General features: G+C 40.8%; 1 protein-coding gene across 1 annotated transcript; it reads right to left on the minus strand.

Moving 5' to 3' along the window:
* Window positions 1-2,954: 2,954 nt before the first annotated feature.
* Window positions 2,955-4,370, minus strand: LOC125446292 (muscarinic acetylcholine receptor M2-like). Its single transcript, XM_048519769.2, has one exon. The coding sequence runs from the start codon at window positions 4,368-4,370 to the stop codon at window positions 2,955-2,957; it is 1,416 nt and encodes a 471-aa protein (XP_048375726.2).
* Window positions 4,371-27,005: the final 22,635 nt, after the last annotated feature.

The following is a 27,005-nucleotide window of genomic DNA, read 5'->3' on the forward strand; positions in this document are numbered from 1 at the left end:
TAAGCAAGCATTCTCCATCTTCTAATACAGCAATTGCATCAATTAGAATGGGGTGGTGGTATTCTCTGGACATTAAATCCTTGTCAAATGCCCTACCAGCAAATAATTGTGCATTAAAAGTTGCAAAATAGCTATGGGGCACTCTTTCTGGTGAACCACTTCTCACCATCACCCAGACACAGCAGGATGTCAAAACACTATCAAAGATTCCGTATTCTAAATTTAGCTCCCGATCTCAACCACCCAAACCCTCACAGGACCAGGAAAATTCCAGAAACAGAATGAGTCTGTATTACTGAGTTCCCTTCATTATGCAGCACAAACCATCTCCAAACACCCCGCCAAATGTGCATCTCACCAACACTACACCCCTTCCCGCACAAGCACTCACACATGTGCACAGCAGCATTTGTCTACCCCAAACTCACTCGTCCAACTGTGCATTAGCATTGTTGACTTTGGAGAGTCACTGACGAATCAGGAAATGCGTTCCAGCCAAGAAATCTGAGCTTTATTTGATTGACATCCCAGTAATGTCAAGTGTTTCTTATTGAAATGTGAAAGTCTTCAGAGCCGCAATGGGCACTCTCATAAGAAGGAGACGACTCTCTGCTGAGTTTCGTTAAGGGTTACCTTCCTTGTGAACCCAGGATGTGAACTGAGCCCACAATCCTGACAAATCATCCGGCCAAACTGCTAACTGGGCTAACCGACACTTAACTCCCTCGTTGGGTGATCCAAAAAGGTTGCCTTGTTTGTTTTTCAAACCTATCACGAGGAAAATTTGCAAGTAACTGATGCACTTTGGGATCTTTTTTTGAACGGTTGTCGCTTGTGGAGATGCTGGTGATCTGGCGTGTAGTCTCGAGATCCAGCTGGAGACCGTGCTCTCTCATTTTAAAGAACATCATACCAAAACTCACATTAAAACTAATAGGCGAGAGGCAGTTGGTGGAAACTTTACAGGAAGGAGGGCTTCGGGGCAGCGGACATGCCGCCAACAGGCATCCAGCGAATATATTCGCCCTGATCTGCACTCACCAACCTCACGGGGAGGAAGTCACTGCTGCGTGGAAATCAACCATCGGACGCCCAGATCCTTGTTCGATTCATTGATACTTCTCAGCAATGACTGCAAACATTTCATGATGTTAAAGCTGTGGGGACAGAACGCAAGCAGTCGAGGAAGATTTATCAACAGGAGAAGGGAGGTGTCATCTTATATTTATTCTTCTCCCCATGCGCGACGGAAAGTCATTCACCCTGTCACCAAATGCCTTTGGAATTGCGAAACCCCGAGAATCGGTGCAGAAGCCACGCCGGGTTCAATTCTCACATTCCCCATGTAGCTATCCAAGTACAGATTTCTGAGGATTCAACCTACGACCACCCACATAAGAAAAACTTCATGTTCACCCCACCCCAGCCCCGCAGTTCTGAACACAACATGGAGTGAGGTAGATCGACCTGACCAAGGCCAATTTCTGGGAGTTTACGTCCCCACACGCTCTGGATTCTGACTCCAGCAGGTGCATTCTATTTATGAGTTCTCGGTTTTGTGTCCCTGATTCACGGATTGGTGCGTTAACTGCCGAGCATTTGCAGCACTTTCTATTTCTTTTGTCTGAGACAGTCAGCGTCTACAGTAATTTCCGTATCCTGCGATTTCTGAGCAGGCGTGTTTGAGCCAGTAGCGTCACAGATCTACAGTAAACAGTTCTTTCCACTTTTATTTTTCGAACCAAAAATAGACGAGACATGTTGATTTCACAGGTGATGTATTTTACTTGCAACAAACATCAAAAGATACGTTGTTCAAATAACAATTTTGTTTGAACTACAAGCCAACATCATCGAAAAGTTTCTATTATCGACATTTATGTTCCCATCTGGATCATAAACATGCGTTTGTTGATGTATTTTGATACATTCTGTATTTTTTTGCTTTGCTCGCTCCACTGTGAAGCTGTCTTACACTTTAGGTGTAGTGGAGCTGTGTTTTGCTATTCTGAATATTATTATATCACAAGCAACTGCTGTATCCTATGATTCGGAATTAGTTATAATTTTTGGGGGAAAATATCTCTTCTATCGACTTAATCAATCAACTCAACACACAAGGAACCAAAACATGCTTGACAGCTGGCACAACACAATAAAATGTCAGGAACATGGACGAGCATTTTGTCACAGTATCCAAGTTTCATTCCAGACATTCAGGCTCTTTGTGACAATCAGAGCATTTCCAATATTCCACGGATTCTAACTGCACACATTTTACACAATATGGTGGATTATTATCAATAAATGAATGTTTAATTCGATGGCCTTATGTTCTTAATCAAGTGATGATTATTTTACTGCTAATAAAGGTGAGTAATTCATTTGAGGAGCCAATCAGATGCATTGACATCAGGCCAATCCCACATCACTGTGAACAATTCGGAGAGATCCTCTTTTAATTTCCAAAGACGCTTTCTGAAATAAGGAATTAGCTTTATCAAACTCCCTAAAAGGTATCTGTTATAAACGTTCAAAGCATGTATACACAATGAGAACATCATGTCATTTTAATGATTTGAAGATATTGGATCTGTTCTGTTGCACTTTAGGAAGGCAGTGATATCTTGTTAATGTGCACAGTAGCGTCAAATGAAAAATCCTCACAGAACAACTTTATGCTGTATTCGATGATGCTCAAATAATGGGTAAGTTTACCATCTCATTCCTTCACAAATGTACTCTAATAAGCAGCATCAATTTTACCAACAAGATGCATATAAATCAGTTGTTATGTTTAAAATGTCATTCAGATCTTACATATAAGTGTCAACTTGATACATAATCTGGTACAATTAAACTAAAATCCTGCTGTACATTTGAATATAAATTAAGGAAAATCAAGTCAACGATATTTATGAAAAGTGCACAAAATTATACTCGGAGCTTTTCTTTCATTTTGTTGTCCCGATATTTTGGTACTTGCATGAGAGAAGATTCTTGAAGGTTTTCTTGAAGATGGTATTGCACAGAGCATAACAGACTGGGTTGATGGTGCTGTTGATGTAACAGAGCCAATATCCAATGGTCCACATTGTGTCAGGGATACAAATTGAGCAGAAAGTGCTCAACACCATCATGACATTGTATGGTGTTCCAGTGATGATGGATGCAAGGATGATAGCTAGTATGGTTCTGGTTACCTGATGCTCTCGAGATTTAGAAACCTTCTTCGATGTAGTCCTTTTTATGTTCACTAAATTATGGTCTGTTCTGATCATTCGGCCATTCCTTTCCTTCCTTTTGATACTTGGGAGTATTTCTGCTGTGTTGCCACAGCCAACTTCTTTTTCAGAATTACAAATTCCCTTCATTGGGAAGAAATTGGAGTTGTCAATCCGAAAATAATTTTGTGCCGCATAAACACTTGTTTTGCCTTGGATTGCTTCTTCCTGATTCTCATTCGCAGGCAATGCACTGAGATAAGTTGAATCATTAATGAGCTCATCTTGATGACTTTGGTCATAGCCATCAGCTGTCAATTGTCCGGGTATTTTGCCACTTTGTATTTGGTGATGCAGAGTCACAACAGGAATTGTTGGAATTCTGTTATTATTTGCTTTTGCTAATTTGTCTTTCACTGGGCTAGAAGAAAGTGTGGAATTGCTTGTTTCAGGTGCTGTTTTATCCTGTTTAATTCGGCATTTGCTTGCACGAGATATGAATGTATACAAAGTCACCATGATTATAGCAGGGAGACAGAAAGAGGATGTACCGATACTGAGAGTGACTGCAGGATTTGAGAAGAATTGTACATAACACTCACCTTTGTGAACTGTCCGCTCCCCGACAATGTACTGCCAGAAGATAATGGACGGTGCCCATAGGATAAATGGCAATCCCCAAGCAGCTGCAATCATCAGCAAGGCCATCTTCGGTCTTTCCTTCACAGGGTAGTGAACAGGCTTTGTCACGCAGAAGTAGCGATCAAGGCTGATCATAACGATGTTCATGAAAGAGGCATAACTCACAACATAATCTACAGCAAGCCATAAATCACATACCACTGGGCCCAGAGGCCAGTATCCAACCACAATGTAAACGGTGTATAGGTTCATAGAGAATGCACCAATAATGAAATCCGCACAGGCTAAGCTGAAAATAAAGTAGTTATTAATAGTTTGCAAATGTCTATTGACTTTGATAGATACTAGGATCACAATGTTTCCAATAATGGTCACCAAACTTAAAGATCCTGCTGGAATAATAATGAAGACCGTTTCCACTGTAATATAGGAACTCCCTCTTGCAACATCAAACAATCCATTTGTGATGCTTTGAGATTCATTTGTCTCGGTTACATTGGTCATCCTTTTGTCGTGATGCACAGATATCAAATCCCTAAATGCATAAACGAAAGGAAAGATCGAAATAAATTGGAACTTCACTGTGTTGAAGGTAATAGACAACCGCGTGTTTATGGCTGTTCTGAAAGTTGTAACATTAAGACGACCAAAAGTAGTCTCCACATATTAACTTCAGTGTCTTCTCAAAGCGACACACTATTTAGTTTGAAATTATCTAATAAATCACTTTTTTCAAAATTATCTATGATAGTTAAATACTTGCATTGAACTCAGCTAAGATGTGCTTGGTAACAGAGCAAACTTAGAGCCCAGAATCAATCTGAAATAACCCCAAGCAGGCTGTGCTGTCATCCTGAATTGACATGTACCCAATACACGATGGTGTTCGAGCTCACTGAGAGCCAGCTTCTCGGGTGAACAGAACCCCACTCTCCTGTTTATATCCATCATCCAGGACTCCTCCACCCTGCAAGCGGTCTCCCGGCCGGGCGTAGCGGAGGCTCAGCACCGTGCGGCAATCTCTCAGCGGCCTTTGGTCCAATGTGGCCTCAGCGTGAACTTCTATCCTCCAGGTGATTACAGAGGGGTCTCCTGGCCTTGTCAGCCTCCAGATGAATCACAGCGCAGTCTGGAGTCAACGCTCAATGGGGACTCGAAGTTCGATGGGATCGTGGACTGGGTTCAAAGGAATGTTTTGCTAAACATTTTTTTTCTCTCTCTTTAAAAATTTATTCCGATGATCTCTAATCCAGGATTTTTTATTTCTTAATTTTTCTACACCCCCGGAATTGTACTGAAGAATTTGTAACGATTTACATATGTGCCTCAGATGGTGCTGTAAGAGGCAATTTGTAAACTTTTAGCTGTACACTTCTGAGTACATGTTACAACAAAGCTAAATCTCATTCAAGATCGGACCCAGTCCCAAACTGGGAACTGACATTCTATGATATCAACCTCGTTGACTCCATTAAAATCACGACATCCTTCCCACTCTGCCTCCTGGGTTGTGTGATACTTTCGTCCCAGTCCCGGATCCTCTGACTCTGCCTCAGATACGGGCCAGTGTGTATCAGTCCATGGACTATGGTTAGTACCGGGAGCACATCAGGAAAATTCATCTTTTTCCTCAAGCGGTGATGGTGTTGAAGCTCCATCACCTGCTGTGCCCCATCTCGGACTCGGAGGTTTCTTCTGAAGCGAGGTGGAAGGAGGCATCCACGGGCTCTTACAAACTCTCCGGATATTCTGACAGGCCAGGGATGTTGCTGCCCCGTTTATGAGGTTGCTGCTTTCTTGTGGTCCAAGTTCCAATATCCCAGGAATTGGTCCACCCTCCTCACACCATCCTTTCATCCACAGGTTCATCTTACATATGGTACTGTTTCTACGCTGACCAGCTCGTTGCTCTGGAAGTAGTCCTGACATAACCACCTTTGAGCGGCTGCATTTCAACTTTCTTCGTCGGTCTCTCTAATCTGCTTTCAGTGCCCATCCCAACGTGTACCACAACCATTAGCTGTTCACCCTCCCGACCCAGAATGTCCTACAACCACTTCAACACATCCAGAACCCGGGAACCAGGGACGCAAATCACCATTCTAGACTTCCATTTCACAAAAACTTCTTAAAAATTGAATCTCCAATAACTATTGATTTCTGTGCCCAATCTCCCTCCCTCTACAGCAGAGACAAACATGCCCCTATGCCGTTCGATGCTGCTGTTGTCCCCTGGATGCCATTCCTCTCAACAGTTTCCCAAATGGTATATCTGTTTCGCAGGGAAATAGCCACAGGAGACCCCTGAACTGCCTCCTTAGCCCTCCTGTCTAGAGTCACATATACCCCTCCTGCCAGTTGTGTCTGAGTCTGCAGAGTTCCACCTCTCTATATGTGCCATTCATAATAATCTCCACGTCACAAATGCCCCACGGTGTCCCCAGACTGCTCCAGGTCTAAAACTGGAACTTCCAGGAACTGCAGCTGGATAAACTTCTTGTGCACTTGCAAGTCCCGCACACCGGAATTGTGTCGGGTTCCCACACCCAGCAAGAGGAATAGACTACAATTTGGACCTTGTTCCAATCACTGTCTCATTTCATTAAGTACATTTAGTGAAATCACGTTTTGGCTCAACAATTATTGAACAGTTTTAAGAAAGACCACATTCACTCCTTCCATTCTTTTAAGTTGAAAGAACTGTTGCCCGTAACGAAATTGACTTAAAACGGCCACCAATGGCTTCTCCTGTAAAGCCTCGCCCCTTTAAATTAATTAATCCTTCCAATGTCAAATACTTCTAATACTAAATTTTATCTGCTGATGCTGTCTGCTCCACTGACAATTTCTTAAAACGTATCGAACACTGACCAGCATAGTTTCCAGAGCTGTTTTACGCCACGCTTCTTTGCTGCCGATGTTCCTCATCCATTGTTCTTTCTCCTCTCCTCTGAACTTTGCCTCAGTTCAGTTTTGGTAAGCAGAGGAAGGAGGATTAGAAACATGACAGAAACGTAATGTTTGGGGCTGACCGTTCCTCAGCACCAAGTTCTCCCACGATGCCTTTCTGACTGCAAAATCCACTCCCAGAATTTTGATTGGTTCTGATTTGGATATTGTGACGCAGTTTCGCTGTTCCAAACCCAATACTGGTGCATTTTCCCAGGCGTGCAGTCTACTGGGTACTGGCCTATGCATTCTCTTACTAAATTCAGTCCTCGTGGGACTTATTTCTGTCTCAAGTCCACATACAGATCACAATTAAAATGGCCTGCTGACCTGGATCCTTGAGAAAATGTTAACCATTTGACGGTGGCGTGCCTTTGTTTTGGGGTTTTGCTGTGGGGGTTGACCTCGAGTCACTCTGATCAGGATATCTCCTGAGTGAGGCAGTGCAATTGATCTTACCCAAGTGATGTTTTCCCAGGTCCGTCAGCCTGGCAAGGATGTCCACTTGCATCAGAGTGCTTTGTAACTCATGAACGTCACGTGCTGTGTTTTCTAATGATAAAGCCAATTGTCGTGGCCGTTTGAAATCCAGTTGGGCTTCATCCACATGTGAACACGTCACAATTCCACAACCAAACGGTCTCTCAGCATCTTGCTGAGGGTTAAACCAAAATTACATGCCTATGACAGTCATCCTAAACATGGCAAAAATCCTGACACAGATTACACTGGATCTCAAATTGCCATGTAAAATCAATAGCATCTCAGAATTAGAGGAGCCTTGTGGTCACAACATTCTTCAACAGAATCTGCCAATTTTTCAAAGATTTATGTATCTGGTCCGTCAAGAAACATATTGCATAAAGCTGCTGTCCCACAGGCTGTATACAGAATTACTCAGTCGTTTTTGGCTGCCCCAATATCATTCAAATTGCAAATTAGATAATTGGAGTTCGAGGAGAAAGAATGGGAAAGTAGATTACGAGCAGAGGAAAAGGAGAGGGAAAGAAGAACCCAAGCTGAAGAGAAAGAAAGGAAAGAACAGAGAGCAGAAAAGGAAAGAATGTTTGAGGAGCAAAAGATGAAGTTGGAACTTGAAGGAATAAGACTTAAAATGACAGAATGAAAGGACCTGACAGAGGTGATGATGAGCAAACTCACCAGAGCCAAAAGCCTGTTAGGATATCTGCAAAAAAGATCATATGTTATCGAAATGTGATGAAAAACACATTGAAGCTTTATTCATTACTTTCGAGGGTTTGGCTAAACAGATGAACTAACCATCGACTATGTGGGTAATGTTAACTCAGACCAAGTTGTTAGGCACAGCGAGTGATGTGTTTGCAGCACTGTCAGAGAAGCTGTCAAGTGAATATGAAGAAGTAATACAGGCTATTTTGAGTGCCTATGAATTAGTACCAGAAATATTTTGATCAAGGCTCAGAAATATAAGAAAAGAGCAGTTCCAGCTAATATTGAGGTTAAAAGAATTAACAGAGCAACTTCAATAGATGTTTGAGAGCATTAAAGATAGAAAGACATATCAGGATATTAGAGATATTATTCTGCTTGAGGAGTGTAAAAACTCCTTTCCAGAAAAGATAATAATTCATGTTGAGGAACAGAAAGCTAAAACTGCATCAGGCTTGCTGCAGTGTTTCAGAGAAGCTCAACACAGTTTGAAAGAACAGCACATCAATCTCCACTTGGGGACCTTGCAGCTCTCTGGTCTCAATATTGAATTGATTAATTTTAAGGCCTCTACTTTCCCATGTCTACCACTCTACCCATTACACCAGGCCTTGTTTACCATTACACACTACCTATTGTTAGCCACTAACAGTCGAAAGGAACAGCTATTCACCGCCCTAGCCAGATCGTTAACCGGTTCTTTTTCTGTTCAACTGTTGTTCACTGTCTTTGAACTCTCCCCACAACAATCAATTCTCCTTTCCCCCTCGCCCACCCTACCTTCTGCATATAAATCGGCATTTTTCTGGCTACCATCAGATCGAAAGAAGGGTAACCAGACACAAAATGCTAACTCAGATTTCTCTTCACAGGTGCTGTCAGACCTGCTGAGATTTTCAGCAACTTCTGCTTTTCTTTCTGATTTACACAATCCAATGTCACTTCAGTTTTTAATGACACACCAAATCCTGTCCACTGTCTACAAGGCTCACATCAGGAAAGTGATGCAAGATTCTCAACTTGCATGGATGAGTTTAGCTTCAAAAACACTCAGAAACCATCCAGGACAAAGCAGCCCCCTTGATTAGCACCACTTCCACAAACAGTCAGCCCTTCTCCCATTAGTGCTCAATGGCATCAGTGTGTACTATCTGTAAGGTGCAAAGCAGAAATCTGTAAAGCACTTTGGATTGCACCTTCCAAACTAATGGCCAGTACTATCTACTTGGACAAGAAGAACAGATAACCAAGAACGCCATCAGCTACCAGTTCACGCTTCCTTCAGTTTCTTGGGGTCAAAGTCCTGGAACACTTCGCCCCCTTCTGAAATTGCGAATCTAAGTACAGCAAATGTACTAAAGAATTTCAAGAAAGCAGCTTGCCATCACCTCCTCAACTGCGGGTGAGCAATAGCTGCTGGCCGAGCCAATGACACTCATATCACAGAAGTTAAGATAAAATTAAATCTCCTTTCCTAAACATAAACGATATTTAAGCAATATCCAATGATACATGATTAATGTTCTGTCTTTTACAATCTGCTTGATTGTACACTTCTACATTTTAGCCATCACCGCTGAATGAGTATACACCTTCAACGATGAGGCAGTAAATTTCTCAAACCATCAAGACAGGAACCCATGATTGTTGAATGGCATTTCCAGATCTCAGAACGTCTGACTGCTAAAGACTCACGCTATTTGCATTTACAGAAGACAAGTTCCAAATACTTCAGTGTTTCTGCCCGTCACATGCGCTATTTACTCCCTATTATCAGATTCAACAAAATTGTAGTTGTGTAATAAGGTGTGATGTCTCCAACTGTAATCTTAGTCAGGAATATTCCACTGAAAGTGATTCTGGGACCAATGAACTTTCCTGAGAGAAACTTGCTCAGCAAATAACCAACACGTACTTTGTACATACACCTGCAACTTGTTTTTCTGACAAGCAGCAAATAGGGAACAATGCATACTGACCTGCAAAAATATCATCCTTATTTACAAGTCCAGCATTCATTGCACTTTGTAATCTGGCGCGAAGAAAGACAACTTTATTTTCAAACAAACATATTCCACATGCTTATCAAGCAAATAGACTTTGAAAGACGTATATATAAGCATATAAACGAAGTCGGCCCCAATCCCAGGTGGGTATCTCATGCCAAGTGATCACTTGCCGACAGCTTTGACTGCATGCAATTGCCCAATCCTCCCAACATCAATCAAGCAACGTGAAAATATGAGATGGCCATCCATGTCAACTTTCAGGCCATGTCTGTGTCAAATTTTGTGAACAGGATGAGACACGGCTTCACGAGTTGCAAAGCAGACTCAGCTGCGATGTAACACAGCACAAAATAAAAATCAGCAGAGATCATGCTGCAATTTCGTGGATGAAATATTTTCCTTACTGATTCTAACTTCACCTTTCCAAAATCGGCTGTCACCAAGTCAAATGGAACAGATGGTCTCACCTGAAATCAACAAATTTCTGAAGCTGCATTTCAATTATGCCCGACCAAGAGGAAAATGCCCATCTAAAAGCATTGTGGATATTAACGTGTGACCTTATTGTCTGCTGCTGAACACAGTGATTGGCAATCAGTTACACACATTACAAAAATAAAATGAATACGCAGGATGAAGTCACACAGGAGTGAAACCTCTGGTGTGGCAGTTGTGGTGTTACTCTCACTGAAACAGAATTTATGCACTTTGATCTCACATCAGAATTTTCCCTTTTTTGCCGAGTGTAGGTATATTTCCCACATGAATAACCAAGTCACTATACAGCCTCCTCCTATTCGCAAACGTCAGGCGGCAAGCAATGAGTGCCGGAGAATACTCCTGGACAAGCCATGCTGCGTGCACCAGCGTGAAACTTCTGCAATACTTTGCCAATGAGTGTGGAATAATCATCTGGGTATCGTGACTCGAACCTCAGAAACGAGAATGGGAGTCAATACAGGCAGACAGTATCGCATAGCAGTTTGTAAATGATGAAAGAAATTGCGGCGGTAGATCTGACTGTTTCATTCACTTCTCAGCGAAAATAAATGGCGATGTGGCAAGGAATCATGCTGGATAGAAACGTTTGGGGAGGGAGAAGCAGGTCTGGTAGTAATGTACTTGTGGAACTTAGTGAGAGATTTCCTAAACTTAAGCAAGCACAGAGAAATTCATTCATTTCAAAGGAAAGATTGGAAAACGGTTCTCAGAAACACATCAACTTATATTTAGGACGCAATTAAAACTTTTGAGAAAAAGCAAATCATCCAGGAAACAAAGCAAAATTCGCTAGAATCAGATATGGCAGAACATTAGCTCGATGGCTGGAGATAAACTCCAAACAATTAGAATAAAATGTCTCGCAGTGTATCTGCGTTCTATTTAGTCACAAATATTTCTTAAATTTTGCATTATTAAAGTTGCCCAAAACCACAAATGTAATCTTTTTTAAAAGACTTGCAGAAATTCTTAATGTGAAAAAAAGCCAACATTGCCAAAAAGATATGATAAAAGTGAGGATATGTTATTCGTTAATCATCGAATTAATGTGTAATTAAGGTGTAATGATTCACAGAACCAGATTCTAATGGAATACCTTTCAGTAGATTGGATGGGTAGAGGTAAAAACTCTCTCGGAACTCAAAAACATCCATGACAAAGTGATGCATTTGATTGGCCCTCGATCTATGGTCTTAGACAAATCACTCGGTGCGCCAGGGATGCACAGGGGCAGCAGTTTGCATCATCGAAAAGATGAACAGCAGCAACAGAGGGTGGTAGTTGATGGGAAATATTCATCGTGGAGACCAGTTACTAGTGGTGTACTGCAAGGGTCGGTGTTGGGTCCACTGCTGTTTGTCATTTTTATAAATGACCAGGATGAGTGTGTAGAAGGATGGGTTAGTAAATGTGCAGACGACACCAAAGTTGATGGTGTTGTGGATCGTGACGAAGGATGCTGTAGGTTGCAGAGAGACATAGATAAGCTGCAGAACTGGGCTGAGAGGTGGCAAATGGAGTTTAATGCAGACAAGTGTGGGGTGATGCACTTTGGTAGGAGTAACCAGAAGGCAAAGTACTGGGCTAACTGTAAGATTCTTAGTAGTGTAGATGAGCAGAGAGATCTCGGTGTCCACGTACACAGATCCTTGAAAGTTGCCACCCAGGTTGACAGGGCTGTAAAGAATGCATACAGTGTTTTAGCTTTTATTAATAGAGGGCTCGAGTTCCGGAACCAAGAGGTTATGGTGAAGCTGTACAAAACTCGAGTGCAGCCGCACTTGGAGTATTGTGTACAGTTCTGGTCACCGCAATATAAGAAGGATGTGAAAGCTTTGGAAAGGGTGCAGAGGAGGTTTACTCGGATGTTGCCTGGTATGGATGGAAGGTCTTATGAGGAAAGGCTGAGGGACTTGAGGCTGTTTTCATTAGAGAGAAGACGGTTGAGAGGTGACTTAATTGAAACATATAAAATAATCAGAGGGTTAGATAGGGTGGATAACGAGAGCGTTTTTCCTAGGATGGTGATGGCGAGCACGAAGGGGCATCGCTTTAAGTTGAGGGGTGGAAGACATGGGACAGATGCCACAGGTAGTTTCTTTACTCAGAGAGTAGTAAGGGAATGGAACGCTTTGCCTGCAACGGTAGTAGATTCGCCAACTTTAGGTACATTTGAGTTGTCATTAGACAAGCATATGGACGTACATGGAATAGTGTAGGTTAGATGGACTTGAGATCGGTATGACAGGTCGGCACAACATCGAGGGCCGAAGAGCCTGTCCTGTGCTGTAATGTTCTATGTTCTATCTTCTATATAACACATCAAGACTGACTTTTCAAAACCCGTCCCGCCATTACCTAATAAATGCATGGGAATGCATTGAACTCAAAAGTTTTGTCCAAGGCTTATCACCCCAATAGCAAATCCTGTCATTCTTCATTCACTGTTCTCGGTTCAAACCTTCGAATTCCCTCCTTGAAATCACCATTGACGAGCTACGACCTTCCAACTGCTGAGAATCAAGGAGACAATGCACCACCACCGTCTCTGCAGACACCAGAGATACTCAATAAATGCTCAGACTGACAACACCTACACTATAGAAGCAAATATTTAGAGATTACTAAAATGAAACCCAAATATCCCTCAGAAGTGCAGCAGAGTGCTTGGGTGCATTGATCTAAAATAAGACAAAAAGTAAGCTGTGAGAATACAGTTTGTGGAAATAATCAACGCAGACTTACAAGGAACAGCAATGACAGCGAGGACAGGATAGTAAATCTTCTCTAATTCAGTTATCAAATAATCTATCAGCCACTGGTCCATCTCTGAGGAATGCCAAGCAAATTCCTTCCGCTGAACCTCAGAGACAGATCGCATTGAAAGGGATCCAATACTAATAGTAAAAGAAAATCCTCCAGGGACACAAATTTTTCGTTGGAGTCTTACATCAATTACTGAACAAACAGGTCTGGTTAATTGGTTTACTTGATTATATTTGGTCACATTCGGATTTGTCACAATACATGGTCCGTAAAGAAATTGATATCTCTCCAAGGTTGAACTCACACAAAACACCACAAACGTCGTCCTTTCATCAAGGTCACAATTGATTCCTCTGTTGTTGATGACAAGGCAAGTCATGGATTTTAGTTCTAGTTTGGGGACATGAGCATCGAAATAGTCCATAACACACTGACAATGTATCCTTATTGCTGTCCTCGGGAACTGAATTGTCACCATTCCCGTGAATATGGCTGAGCAGCAATTTGCCAGGATAGGCAGAGATTGAGATGGAAAGAAAATGAAGGGGGAAGAGAAGCGACAGAGTAATGTGGGAGGCCGAAACTGCGACGTCACGTAAGGGCTATAAATCTCTTTTTTACATGAGAGGGATTCCCAAGCTCAAAGAAATAAAAATGATGACCTGAAATAGCCTGAGATGACAATACTGTGGAGTCTTTTCACGTCATGTATAAAGGCAGCATTTTTGCCAGCACCTCTGCCCTTGTGTCAAGGAGAAATCCGACCAGGTGTCCACTTTTTTCGCTGATGTAATAGCACGATAGAGATCCTTAAAACTAAAATAATGTTCTTGCAAACATTGTCATTGGGGAACTGATGTTGCCATCAGTGTCAGGAATGAGCTGTAGGCCTCATCACTTGTAGAAAGGTCGTCAAATAGTAACAAATTACTTTGTATGAAATCTTGTTTGCACAAATTTTTGTGAGTTCTTCAACAATCCATCAGCCGAAAGAGTCGAGATAAACCTCAAAATTCAAATCCAAACATATCTTGTCAAAATACATGATTCATTATTGATGTTTCTTATCCCACACCGGACATGCTCGGATTCCCCGCAGTGCATTCAGTAAATCCTTTCACAAGAAAGTCAACAATTCATCTTAAATGCTGTGAAATAAGAAATCACTCGACAAGCTGACAGTAGTTTGCACCGCAGGTGAGGTATTTAATGGATAAGTTGTATCCAAGGTGGAAAAGTGAGAGATCAGATTTCGATTTGCTTTGGTTTTAGTGGTAAGGAGTTATTTAGTCATTTATTTGGGTGGTTTGTTTCTGTTGGATGATGATGCCAACAGCATAGATTCAATTCCCACACTGTCAATTTTAATTCGAATCCACCTTGTGACTTACCTTTTGCACACTGACACAAACGTTGACAGAACAGTAATAAACCATCTGTCTTAGGGACAGGAGGAAAGCTGGGAAAGTGGTTCAGCAGTTTCTACATCCAGTATCAATGGAGATAATTATTCTGCTGTTCTGAATGTAATTTCTCAGTCTTCCTCTTCTGCAGGTTCTACCAAGTTACAAGAGGTACTGTGTAATCAGCTCTCTTATTAGCCAAAAGTCGCAGTTCACTGCTCCCGCTGCCAAAGCATCCAATGGCTTTTTCCGTGTTTCATGTATCTTTTACTGTAGAGATCTGAGAGATTTGGAGAGTTGATGGAGATCTGGAGCCGTTTTCCTACATTGGCCACAGATCCAAGCTGTTCAGCGACTTGAGAGCCATTCAATTTTTCTGAGAGTCAGATGGTCTTTTTCATTGATAGCTGGCCAGTAGTCCACAAATCACATCATTTCTTGCATGAAAATTGTTTCAATTGTCCCCAATTTAAAGCATGCACTTAGATTTTTATCTCTCTGTAATTTCCTTACAAATCTGTTCTTCTGCAACCTTCCTCTTGGTGTCCCGTTGATGCACTGAGTAATACCAATTGCTTTATTTTTCCTTCCTTACTTTTCTATCAGAAAATCCCTACGGTGTAGAAACAGGCCCTTCAGAACAACAAGTCTACTCCGACCCTCACAGTATCTCACCCAGACCCAACCCCTAACACCCACCTCATCTATGCATCGCTGAACACTATGGGCAATTTAGCACGGCGAGTCCACCCAACCTGCACATCTTTGGACAAAGGAATGAAACTGGAGCAAACCCACACGGACATCGGGAGAATGTCCAATCTCCGCACAGATAGTCACCGGAGGGTGGAATTGAACCCAGGTTCCTGTCACTGTGAGGCAGCAGTACTAACCACTGAGTCACTGTGCCAGCCCTACATAACTGCGGGATACGAACCTGCACAGGGAAACCCCATAAATTTCTCGTCCATTGCTTTCAACACTCGGTTTTGACTACAAGGTGTAAAAGAGGGATCTTTGCAGGAACCAAAGGATTTGCAGTGAGTTTTGTCATTTGCATGGAAAAAAGTGAACACTTCATTCAAAAGAAGATTGAAGAGTGTGGATATTTCTGATTGAAAACCAAAGGATGGGTAAGCTCTAAGCGAGACATTTTTGGCTGGAAAGCCCATGGACAGAAAATGTCTCTAGTGAAAAGCAAAATGTCGAAGTGATGCCGCCTGCCTACGTTGCTCTGTTTCATCAATACAATGACCCATTTTCATTTCCTCCCTTCCTTCTCTTTATTGAACGTCTTTTGGCAAGGAGGACTTAAAGGTTGCCTTTCATCGAGCAAAGTCTCAGTTACTGTTCTGGCATCATGTCTCCATGTCGTTGTCAACACCAAAAACTCACATATCCTGGTTGCAGCACTAGGTGTTCATACCAAAATAAAATTACAGGGCATCGTCCAACAGGTTTATTTGAAAACATTAGCTTTCTCAGCTCTGCTCCTTTCTCAGTTGTTCCAAAACTAATGTTTTCAACTAAATCTGTTGGACAGTAACCAGTATCATGTGATTTTTGACTTTGCCCACCTCCAGTCCAACACTGGCATCTCCACTTCACGACTACTAAACAGCAAGTCAACAGCAGGACAGCACAATTACTGCATTAAATTTTATTGGACAGCAAATTATTCCTTCTATGCAAGAACATTAGAAATAGGAGCAGGAGAAGGCCATCTGGGATGTTAAGCATCCTCCTTCATTCATGGCTGATTTTCGTTCTTCCTTCAGGGGATGACGGATGTCACAGGCCAGGCTGCATTAATTGCCCATCCCTAATTGCCCAGAGGGCAGTTAAGAGTCAACTTTGCTGTGCGTCTGTAGTCACATGCTGGCCAGACCAGGTAAGGATGGCAGTTTCCTTCCCTGAAGGACATTAGTTTTTCCAGGCAGTCGACTCTGTATGCACGTTCATCATGAGATTCTTAATTCCCGGTATTTATTGAATTCAAATTCCACCATCTGCCATGGTGCTATTCAAACCGAGGTCCAAAGAATGTTCTCTGGGTCTCTGGATTAACAGTCCAGCAATAATACCACGAGGCCATTGCCTCCACCGTTTTGTGAACTCAGCAGCACTTGCCCACCCTCTCACCATCACCACTAATTCTTTATGGGTCAAAGGTAATCTATATATTGTTGACATAAAAGCTTTCTATCAGGCAGACTGAATTTTTTTAAAAAGAAATCTCTGAAAGAACTGTAGATACTGTAACTCATAAACAGAAACAGAAATGAGTTCAGAGAAAGAATCAATCAAACCAAACCTGTAACTTTGATTTCTCTCCACAACTACTGCTAGACCTGCTGAGCTTTTCCAGCAATTTCTGTTGTTGTGCCTCAACTGCTTCACTAAACAGGGAATTCAACATTTCACAACACTTTTCATGATGGAATTCCTCCTCAACACAGTCTTCAGCCTGCTCCGCTTTATTTTTGAGGCTATGCCCTCGAGTTTTAGTTTCATCTGCCAGTTAAAACAACCTCCCTGCTTTCAGTTCACCTCTCCTTTCTTCATTGCAAATGTTTCCATTTGATACCACCCACTCCCCCATTCTAAGAATTTCCCATTACTATAGTCCAAATCTACTCAATCTTTCCTCAATAGGTCACCCTCTCAACTCCAAAATCAGCCTAGTATTTTCTCTGCACTGATGCCAGTACCAGCACATGATATCTCCAGTTTGGAGACCAAACCTGTACACAGTACTCCATGTGTTACCTCACCAGCTCCCTTACACCTGCAGCATATCCTTCCTGTTTTTAAACTCCATCCCTCTAACAATGAAGGGTAATTTTTTTCTGCCTTTTTAATTACCTGCTGCGCTTGCAAACCAACTTTGTATGATCCATGCGCAGGGACACCTAGTCCCTCTGCACAGCACCATGCTGCAGTTTTCCACCATTTATATCTCTGACGATAGTTAACTTCCAACTGCAGGTTGCAGTGTTTGCTGCAATGTGCCAGACATTGTAGAAATTATCATCAGAGAACCCTTACACTGTGGAAATAGGCCCTTTGACTGGTATAATGACAACATTTTTAAAAAAAATCTGTGTCAGTACATGAAAAGAAGAAGTTTAAATGGATACTGGCCAAATGTTGGCAAAAGGGATTAAACGAATTTACAATATCTGGTCAGCATGGACAAATTGGTATGAAGGGTTTATTTCTATATTGCTCACTTCTATGACTCAACAATTTAATGACAAAGACTCTTGTGTCTGGTGCAGAATTTAAACATTGTGCAGGCTGCAAAGCTTGGATGTGTTGTGAGCCGTGAGGAGAATCGTGTTGCATTCATCTTCAAATTCATGTTGACAAATTGGCAGAATTCTCCGACAAGTGTTTGATGAAATCTAATGCAAGAAAATATGAAGTGAGTAATTTTGGTGGAAAGAACATGGAGACTCCAAATAAAATTAAAAGGGATGAGTTTATTCCTCAGCCATACAGGGTGCTGCTGTGATTATATCTCAAGTACTGTGCACAGCATTGGTCATCTTCTTTAAAGAATGTTTCATTAGACTAATGCCTGGAATGAGAAGAATGTCTTATGAGGGAAGGTCAGCTAGATTTCGAGCCACTGGAGAGAAGAAGAGCAAGAGGTAATTTGATTGAAATTTATTGTCCCGAATTGTGTTTCAACTTGCAAAGAAATTGGTATTCAGACTCAAGAATGGAACACTTTACATCCTGGAGAATGCTGCATATACCTTTATCTCTTCATTTTTTTTTCATCCAGATTTCCCTCTTCCTCTTAAATGCATCCAATTTTAAATACCAAAATGCTATTTCAAACAGACAACATCCTTGCTTCTATGATGATTCCAATGTATTGTATAAACATAGTTGATATGAAGCTGTCTCACGATTAATGCAGATCGATATGTCTCTTCAAAGAATGTTGGATTAATGAGAGAATCAGATGATCTTATTTGTTGCATTGAGATGGTTGGCAGATCAGAAGAATTCGTGAGAGTTGTCAGTATTCCCTTAGTTGGTCATCTTCTTGATTCCGAGTTACAAAGGCACTACTGAGGGACTGCTGCAGAGTCAAATACTGACATTCCATGAGGTTTTAAACTGACACCCTATCTCGTTGGTTATGTGAAGGTACAATATCCTATGACACTGTTTCAAAGGAAAGCCACTGAATGTGGCTGTGCACGTGGCCAATATCTATCCCTCTATCATTATCTCAGAACAGTTGGGCTGATTGTTTTTCTCATTTTGAAAACAAATGTGTGAGTTTGCTATATGCATATCGGTGTTATTTTTCCCAATTTACAACAGCGAGTGCACTTCAAAAGTACTTCATTGGTGGTAATGACTTTTAAGATATTAAGTGATTGTGCGATTGTGAAAATGTTTATGAACAAACTTTTCTTTAAAAAAAGAACAAAAGGTGGAGTTGGAGAGACTGAGCAATGAAAATAATAGCAAAGAGACAAAAACATGAGTTTGAAATGTATAAATGTAGCCTTGCATTGAGGTTTCTGTTGCTGAAACAAGAGAGAGAGGCTCACCGTAAATAAGTATGGAAAGTGTTTTGTTATTTTTAGGTTTCTTTTCTTTTAGAGTGTCAGTATGAGTTTGTTTACAGGATAATTAGTCAGCAGAAGGAACAACAAGGAAGAGAATGTTGTGCGGGAATTTCTTTTTTGATGCTACTTGACATTTTGTTGAATTAAACACTGATGTAGGATTTTGCATCCTCTGGTTGAAAACTCCTATCTGACCCAGACAGGGACATGTCTCTGCAATGTGATCAGAGCCAGGGAGCTAAATGAGACTTGATCTTCAGTGGCAAAAATGAACTACACCTACCAGACTGTATTGCTAGCAGTGCCAATCTAATCTACTCGTGTGGAGCGTGCTTTATTAAGGAAGTCAGAAATTGTTTTTTTTTTGGCTGATTGTGGGTTAATATCCCCACAGTGTGGAAGCAGGCCACTAGACCCATCAAGTCCACCCTGACTCTCTCAGTGCTGGTCCAGGCAGACCACTAATCTCTCCCTGTGACCCAGCATTTTGCATGGCTCACCCACTCAGTCTGTATATCCCTGGACACCATGGGCAATTTTGCATGGCCAATTCACCTAACCTGCACATCCTTGAACTGTGGGAGGAAACTGGAGCTCCCAGAGGAAGCCCTGGAAGACATATGGAGAATGTATAAACTCCACAAAGTCCGTCGCCCGAGGTTGGAATCAAACCCAAGTTCCTGACATTATTGAGGCAGCAGTGCTCACCACCAAGCCACTGTGTCACCTATTGGAGCTCCATTGTTATTTGGAGCAACTCTCGTCATATTTATTAGTGATTTCTCTTACAGTTTTTATTTTTACAGAACCTGCCTATCATGCCCATATGGGTGTCTGTCACATCTGATTCTATCTTCATTTTAATACACACCATGCCTGGAATAGCTCCACTACTCACCAGATATGTTCTAAAAGGCCAACCTATCTGGTAGCTGTGCTATCTTGGAAAGACCACTGTGCAGCTGGTAAGCATTGACAATATGAAGCTACCTTGCTTCGTCAAAGACAAATCTGAACATGTCGGAGTTGGGGAAAATTATGTCACAATTCTCCAGCAGGGACTTGGAAGTCCTGGAGGAGGGAATAGTGCTAAATGCGGGTACCATCTTCCTGAAGATCTGGTGGAGAAGGCTGCACCACCAGACCCTCAATTCTTGGTCCACGTTTGGCACCAGATCAGTGCTGTCTCACAAGTGTGGTGTAACAGACAATAGTACTTTAAAAAGCCTTCTCCATTCCCCCATGTAAATGACACATTATTCTCACTGCTGCTTCACATAATACAAAGCAATGAACAGGTCTGTGCTGCGGAAAACTCGAGCAGTAATCACAGTTGAGGGGCAGAAATAAAGCTAAATAACAAAACACAAAAAGGCCTACTTCCACTTGCATGGCTCCGATGTTAGATTTGCAAAAGCCAACATTTCCTCTCTGGCTAGAGACTGAATGTACTGTCTTGTATTCAAGGATGCATTTGCATGACAAATAGGAAAAACAAAATCCCAGTGTTGTTGTGTAACATCTATTTGAGTTAAAACAGACTTTTTTAAAAGGGTGCTCATTAATCTGTCGGTACATTAATAAGCATTTGCAAGTGTGATATGACATTTTACTTGGACTTTCAAAACCTCCACTTCTTACATATGCACATGTTCCCATCAATGTTTTATCATTTTAGGTTTCATATGCATTGACTTTCTATTTCATTTCCAGCACTTGGTCTACTATTGAATTTGTCTTACTCCCTTCTCATTCCTCACATTGTATCTGTCCAAATCTGTCCAATGTGCAGTCAGCTTCTCTGTTCAGCCAAGTCACGGATATTTGATCAGGATCCATCGCTGGGGAAACATCAATGAGAAGATTTGAAATAACTTTCGGAAAACTGCATCCAACAGTGTTACGTTAGACTGGAACAATGGGGGGAATTGAATGTTTTGTGAGCATTGTGTGAAATGGAAATGTTTGGTAAGGAGGAATAGGGAATTGGATAAAAGAAATGGGATGAAATACCAGAGAGACAGGTATGGACAGACAGGTTGACAATGACTGTGCAATGGTGAGTGGGCGATGTAGGAATATGAGGGAGTATCACGAAATTGTGAAAGTTAATGAGGAATGGGAAAAAGTAGAGAGATGTTTGGATTATAACGTATTAGAATCGGGAACAAAGTCGAGGCAGTATGGAATGGGTGAGTCATTGGAAAGGGAATGAGGCATGGAGGAAAAGGAAACAGGAAGATATCGGGAAGAGTGGAAAGGAGATGGTTCAAATTAGGATGTAATGGGGAGAGGTTAATGGGCGGGGCATAATCACAAAAAGTGGCGTTCGTCTCTCACTACAGTTGTTGTCAGAAATTATTTTGAAGCAAACCATACAGTGAACACATTTTGCACAGAGAAGTATTATTTGTTCATGATCTTTCAAAGGCAATATTCATTGGGTCCTATTTTTCCCTCGATGTTATCTCTTCCATCTACAACTCCATATCTCTCCATAATCATTCTGGCATACACCTCTCCCTATACTCTACCTCTACATGGCCTATAACTTAATTATTTCTATAAGGGACAGTCATAGTCATATTTATGTTCTCAATTGTCTCCCACTAGACCAGAAAGAATCCTTATCATCTTTGCCAACTCCTCCAGATCGAAAATACCTCAAATATTCTGCAACCAGTTTCAGCCATTGAACTTTTCACTGTTTCAGTAAATTCTTTCAGTCCACCCAAACCTGTATCATTCAGCCTGCTCTATATGAGTTGCCACATTTCAGGCATTACACTGGCAGCTACACTGACGACAAAGATTACATTTTACGAGCAGGGCAGCATTTGATTTACTGAGGGATCTATTTGCAAAGGCAGCAGCAACAGTTAATTGGGTCATTGAAGAGGCAAACCAGACTCTTGTCTGCATCGGTTATGGCAGAGATTTTTGGGAGAAGGAGGGTTTTGTGGGATTTTACAGGTTATTGGTTTTCAGCAGCTGAACTACAGTGTACAGTTCTGGTGACCACACAATGGAAAGGACATGGTTTAACTGAATGGGGGACAGAGGATATTGCCTGGATTGGAGTACTTCACCTATAACAGAGCCTGAATTAGCTCGTGTTGCTTTCTTTGGAACAGAGAAGACTAAGTGGGTGTCTGATTAACAAAGATAATGTTATGTAGGACATGGACAAGGTGGATGGAAAACATCAGTTCTCACTCGTGGAAGGGCCAATACAAAGAAGGCAAAATTGCAAAGTTGAAGACAGGAGATGAAGAGGGGATTTAGGAAAGAAAATTCACACAGGTGTTACGGCTGTCTAGAACACCCTGCTTGGAAGGGTATTTGAGGTAGAAAACCTTCCAAAATCACTTAGCTGAGGAGTTTAAATCTCTCTGTCAATCACTAGAAAGTTGCCACCCAGGTTGACAGGGCTGTTAAGAAGGCATACAGTGTTTTAGCTTTGATAAATACAGGGATTGAGTTCCGGAACCAAGAGGTTATGGTGAAGCTATACAAAAGTCTGGTGCGGCCGTACTTGGAGTATTGTGTACAGTTCTGGTCATCACATTATAAGAAGGATGTGGAAGCTTTGGAAAGGGTGCAGAGGAGATTTACGAGGATGTTGCCTGGTATGGAAGGAAGGTCTTACGAGGAAAGGCTGATGGACTTGAGGCTATTTTCATTAGAGAGAAGAAGGTTGAGAGGTGACTTAATTGAAACATATAAAATAATCAGAGGGTTAGATAGGGTGGATAGGGAGAGCCTTTTTCCGAGGATGGTGACGGTGAGCACGGGTGGGCATAGCTTTAAATTGGGGGGTTTAAGATACAGGACAGATGTCAGAGGTAGTTTCTTTACTCAGACAGTAGTAAGGGAATGGAATGCTTTGCCTGCAATGGTAGTAGATTCGCCAACTTTAGGTACATTTAAGTCGTCATTGGACAAGTATATGGGCGTACATGGAATAGTGTAGGTTAGATGGGCTTCAGATCGGTATGACAGGTCGGCACAACATCGAGGGCCAACGGGCCTGTACTATGCTGAAATGTTCTATGTTCTATGTTCTGCTAGAAAGTGGCAACAGAGCATTTTTGCTAGAACAGACTTCATTGAGCCAAAATACTTTTACTGCACTGTACGACCCTATGGTTAAATGTATCTGTAATTCAGTGCAACAGCCTGCTCTAAATTGTGCAGTATTTTTGAAACATTGTGGATCCATTCGGAAAAAATGCTTGGATTTATTGAAATCAAATTTAGTGTCATTAATTTGATTAAATTGATTGATTTGTTCATTTATTTTTATTATGAGCATGCGAGGAGATTATACAAGGATCCTGCAGTTTAGTGTACACCCTCTTCTGAAAAGCCACATGAAGAGTCATGCCAAAAAAAAGTGTCATTAAATGTTAAATGCATAAAATAGAACAGCCAAACCACATTTGTTGATAATAATAGACAAACTTCATGATATTGGAGGCAGTGTTGGTGCAAATATATAATTCAAAACAAGTCATTGATAGATTCATTGGTCTGCAGCAAATCAATTCAACATCAACAAACATGAATCCATTCATTCCAAAATAGGGAAAAGTTTTAAAGAGCACACATGAAATGAGACATTGTTAACATAACATTCATAACCATACTGTTTACTCAATCATTCTTTGCCTCTCCAAATGTGCTATCTTTCAGAATCATGTATAGTTTTAGAATGCAATCAACTTTTATCCTACACTTCCAAACCACAAACATCAATGTATTTGGTGAAATGTCACATAATTGTGAAACAAATTTATTGCATCACTGAAGAAAGTCTGGGTATATCTGGAAACAGAGATGTCCATTATAATCTCAGAGAATTTTCCATTCATCTCAACAGACTTAGACAAAAATCAACTATTAAAACTGATGATGAAATTCAAACCACAGTAAAGGTTCTGAACTCAAACTTATTACAAAGAACAATGAGGATTACGTAACGTGAATCGTGCAGATACACTATCATCACCACATTAACTGCCAGCAAGGCCTTCATCCTTTGCAACATGACTTACAGGAAATGAACAATGTTCTTCAATTGCTTATTGCAATAGAAAACAGCATTTTGTGGCACTGACAGGAAATGGACTCCACAATTGAAGTAAGTATCTCGCTCACACCATCTCAAGGAAAACCAGGGATGGTAAAAACTACTAGAATGGACATTCTGTTGAAAATGAAAACATTGCCCGCACATCTAATGTTATTTGGGAGTAACTGTATGTCAGAGGGTAATAATCTTTGATCATGGTTGAATCACTCAGTGAAACATTTTGAGACAAAGAATGCAGAGTCTTTGGTTGTCCTAATATGCATATGCACATTCAAAATTGGAAACATGATCCTGGGATTTTACATTTCCCTCAACATTTACTCTTCCTCACAGATTCCCATTTGTTTGAAACTATGTCGCTAAGTTTTTATGACTTTGAACAGCATTGACTTTATGTAAAGGCAATGAGTTAATGTTCACTGAGCACTAAACTCTACCTACTATATTCATATAAAATTGAGAGCAGTACGAAATGCTGATAAAGAGTAGAAATTGATTTGAGTACATAATTTTGCATGTTGACATCAGCTTTGCAATTTAACTATTAGTGTTCAGTCATTTGGAGGACTAACTGCTGGTAAAACAGTGTTACTTCATTCAACTGTGTTGTTTCCTTTCAAAATAATAATTGGCTTTTTAACAATTGGAACAGAACTGTGAGAAGCATTGACAGAAGGTGCACATGCGAGAATACATTTGCATTATATTATGTGGAAGAAAGGTTTGAAATGTATATTTTACAGCGGGCACTTATTAAAAAGCAAAATAAAGTTGAAAACTACTTCTTAAATAGGCATATTTAATGATGCTTATAATTTAGACAACTTTGACTCCCAGGTCATTCATAAATCTCATCAAATAATCAATCCACACCTCTTTTATGACAGACATTGTACATTTAATGGATATTATTGAAAGCTGCATCCAGATTATATGTAATCAGTGTCTATTTGAATCATAATATGGATACATGATTTACATATATTTATGGATGATCTCATGGAAATCTTCGTCAACCAAAAGGATTAAATGTTTATACCATTCTGCTTGTTGTACCTTTTAATCTGAATGCACCAATATTTTTGTACTGACAAAGTAGGAAATATTTACAAGTTTCCCTTTCAATATCAACTAATTCTGTTCAATAACTGAGAGATTCCTTTGCGTCTATTCAGTATGCTGCCAGTTTGGTCTAATGTGCAGTTGTCCATTACCAAAATGTTGAAAACAAACTATTAACTTAAAGACTTCAGACGAGTTGAAGCTAAGCATCAACTGGTCGCTCATTGAAGTTCCAGCTAGCCGAAGACCAACTGGAGCCCAAGCTCTTACAAACTTCAAAACCAGAAACAGTGAGGATTCAGTTCTTAATAGAAATGCAGACCACCTATTGCAAAGAATAATTATGAATTAATGGCTAATCCTGTGTCAGATGGAATTAAGATATTGATGAGTGACAAGGTTTTCAGTTTCATTGATCAATAATGTCTGGATGTATGATCTTAAATAGACTCAATAACAAGAGTTCTGGCAGGCTCTGTGAAGAGTTCTGAGCCTATATTGTCAAAGGTTACTTCAGTTCAACCATCAATAGTTTCAGAAAACAACATACTACAAACTGAAAAGTAGCTGGAAAATGTTTCCTCAATGTTTGGTGTCAATCTGTGCAAGTTACATTAACACATTATGACTGAATGTCTGTAATTTCTCAAATATCTGCTCCTGTCCAGAATTGATTGGTAGGGTAGTTCAACCTCCTTTATTCTTTAACGTTCATAAATCAAGAAGCAAACTGAATTTAGCTATTAAAAGTTATATCACGTGAGTAAGAATAACAAGTAGATTAGGTGCTCTTCTGTTATCAGTCCCTCATATAATTGGCAAGCATACTGAAAAACAAGAAGATTTGAACTCATTGGACAAGGGAGGTATTTTCGGACCGAGCACCAGATTGCAAATTGTGGTGAAATATCTTGCATAATGGCATTCCAACCTCATCCCTCAGGCAAAATCCCAGACAAGACTGGGCTTTACTCTCATAGAGATGAACACATATGCATGTAGAAAGTTACAGTGCTTTGGAAAAACTGCAGCAAAATGGAATTAACTGTCTAATTCTTCAGTGAGCTGATTCTGACCTAATGGATGAAGTGGTCCCCTTTGCCCTGTAACATTCTAAGATTTCTCCTTGCCTTTATTTTTTGCAAAACACATGGATCTAGATTTCAGCGCTAATTCACAAGGCTAAAACTCTGATACACTGCCCATGTAATAACACTTTGCTACATCAAATATGTTGCTTCATTTCTTCTAGAAACAGATGAGTGAGCAGTGCAAGCACATGAGAATGAAATGACTGCTGCTAAATCAAAATGATTTGACAAACTATGTCACCTCAACAAACTTTGTCTTCGCACAATTGGCAGAAATTCCACAAGCCCATGAATTCCAGGACGTTATACTGGGTTGAACTTCCATCAGGAATGTTTCAGGCAGTGGTGAGTAAAACAGCTTGGCTGCTCACCCTTTGGAAGTTGGCAGCCATTTCAGACAGTCATGGGTTATTTGACTAAGTTGCTGATATTTTTTACTGTTTCAAAATTGGAACTTGACCCATCACAGGGCATTGG

Source organism: Stegostoma tigrinum, chromosome 34 (genome assembly GCF_030684315.1).
Source record: "Stegostoma tigrinum isolate sSteTig4 chromosome 34, sSteTig4.hap1, whole genome shotgun sequence".
In the NCBI taxonomy this organism is placed as follows: domain Eukaryota; kingdom Metazoa; phylum Chordata; class Chondrichthyes; order Orectolobiformes; family Stegostomatidae; genus Stegostoma; species Stegostoma tigrinum.

What these genes read in the sequence shown, in the direction of transcription:
- LOC125446292 (XM_048519769.2), bottom strand. Translation starts at nt 4,370, where the DNA reads ATGACCAATGTAACCGAGACAAATGAATCTCAAAGCATCACAAATGGA.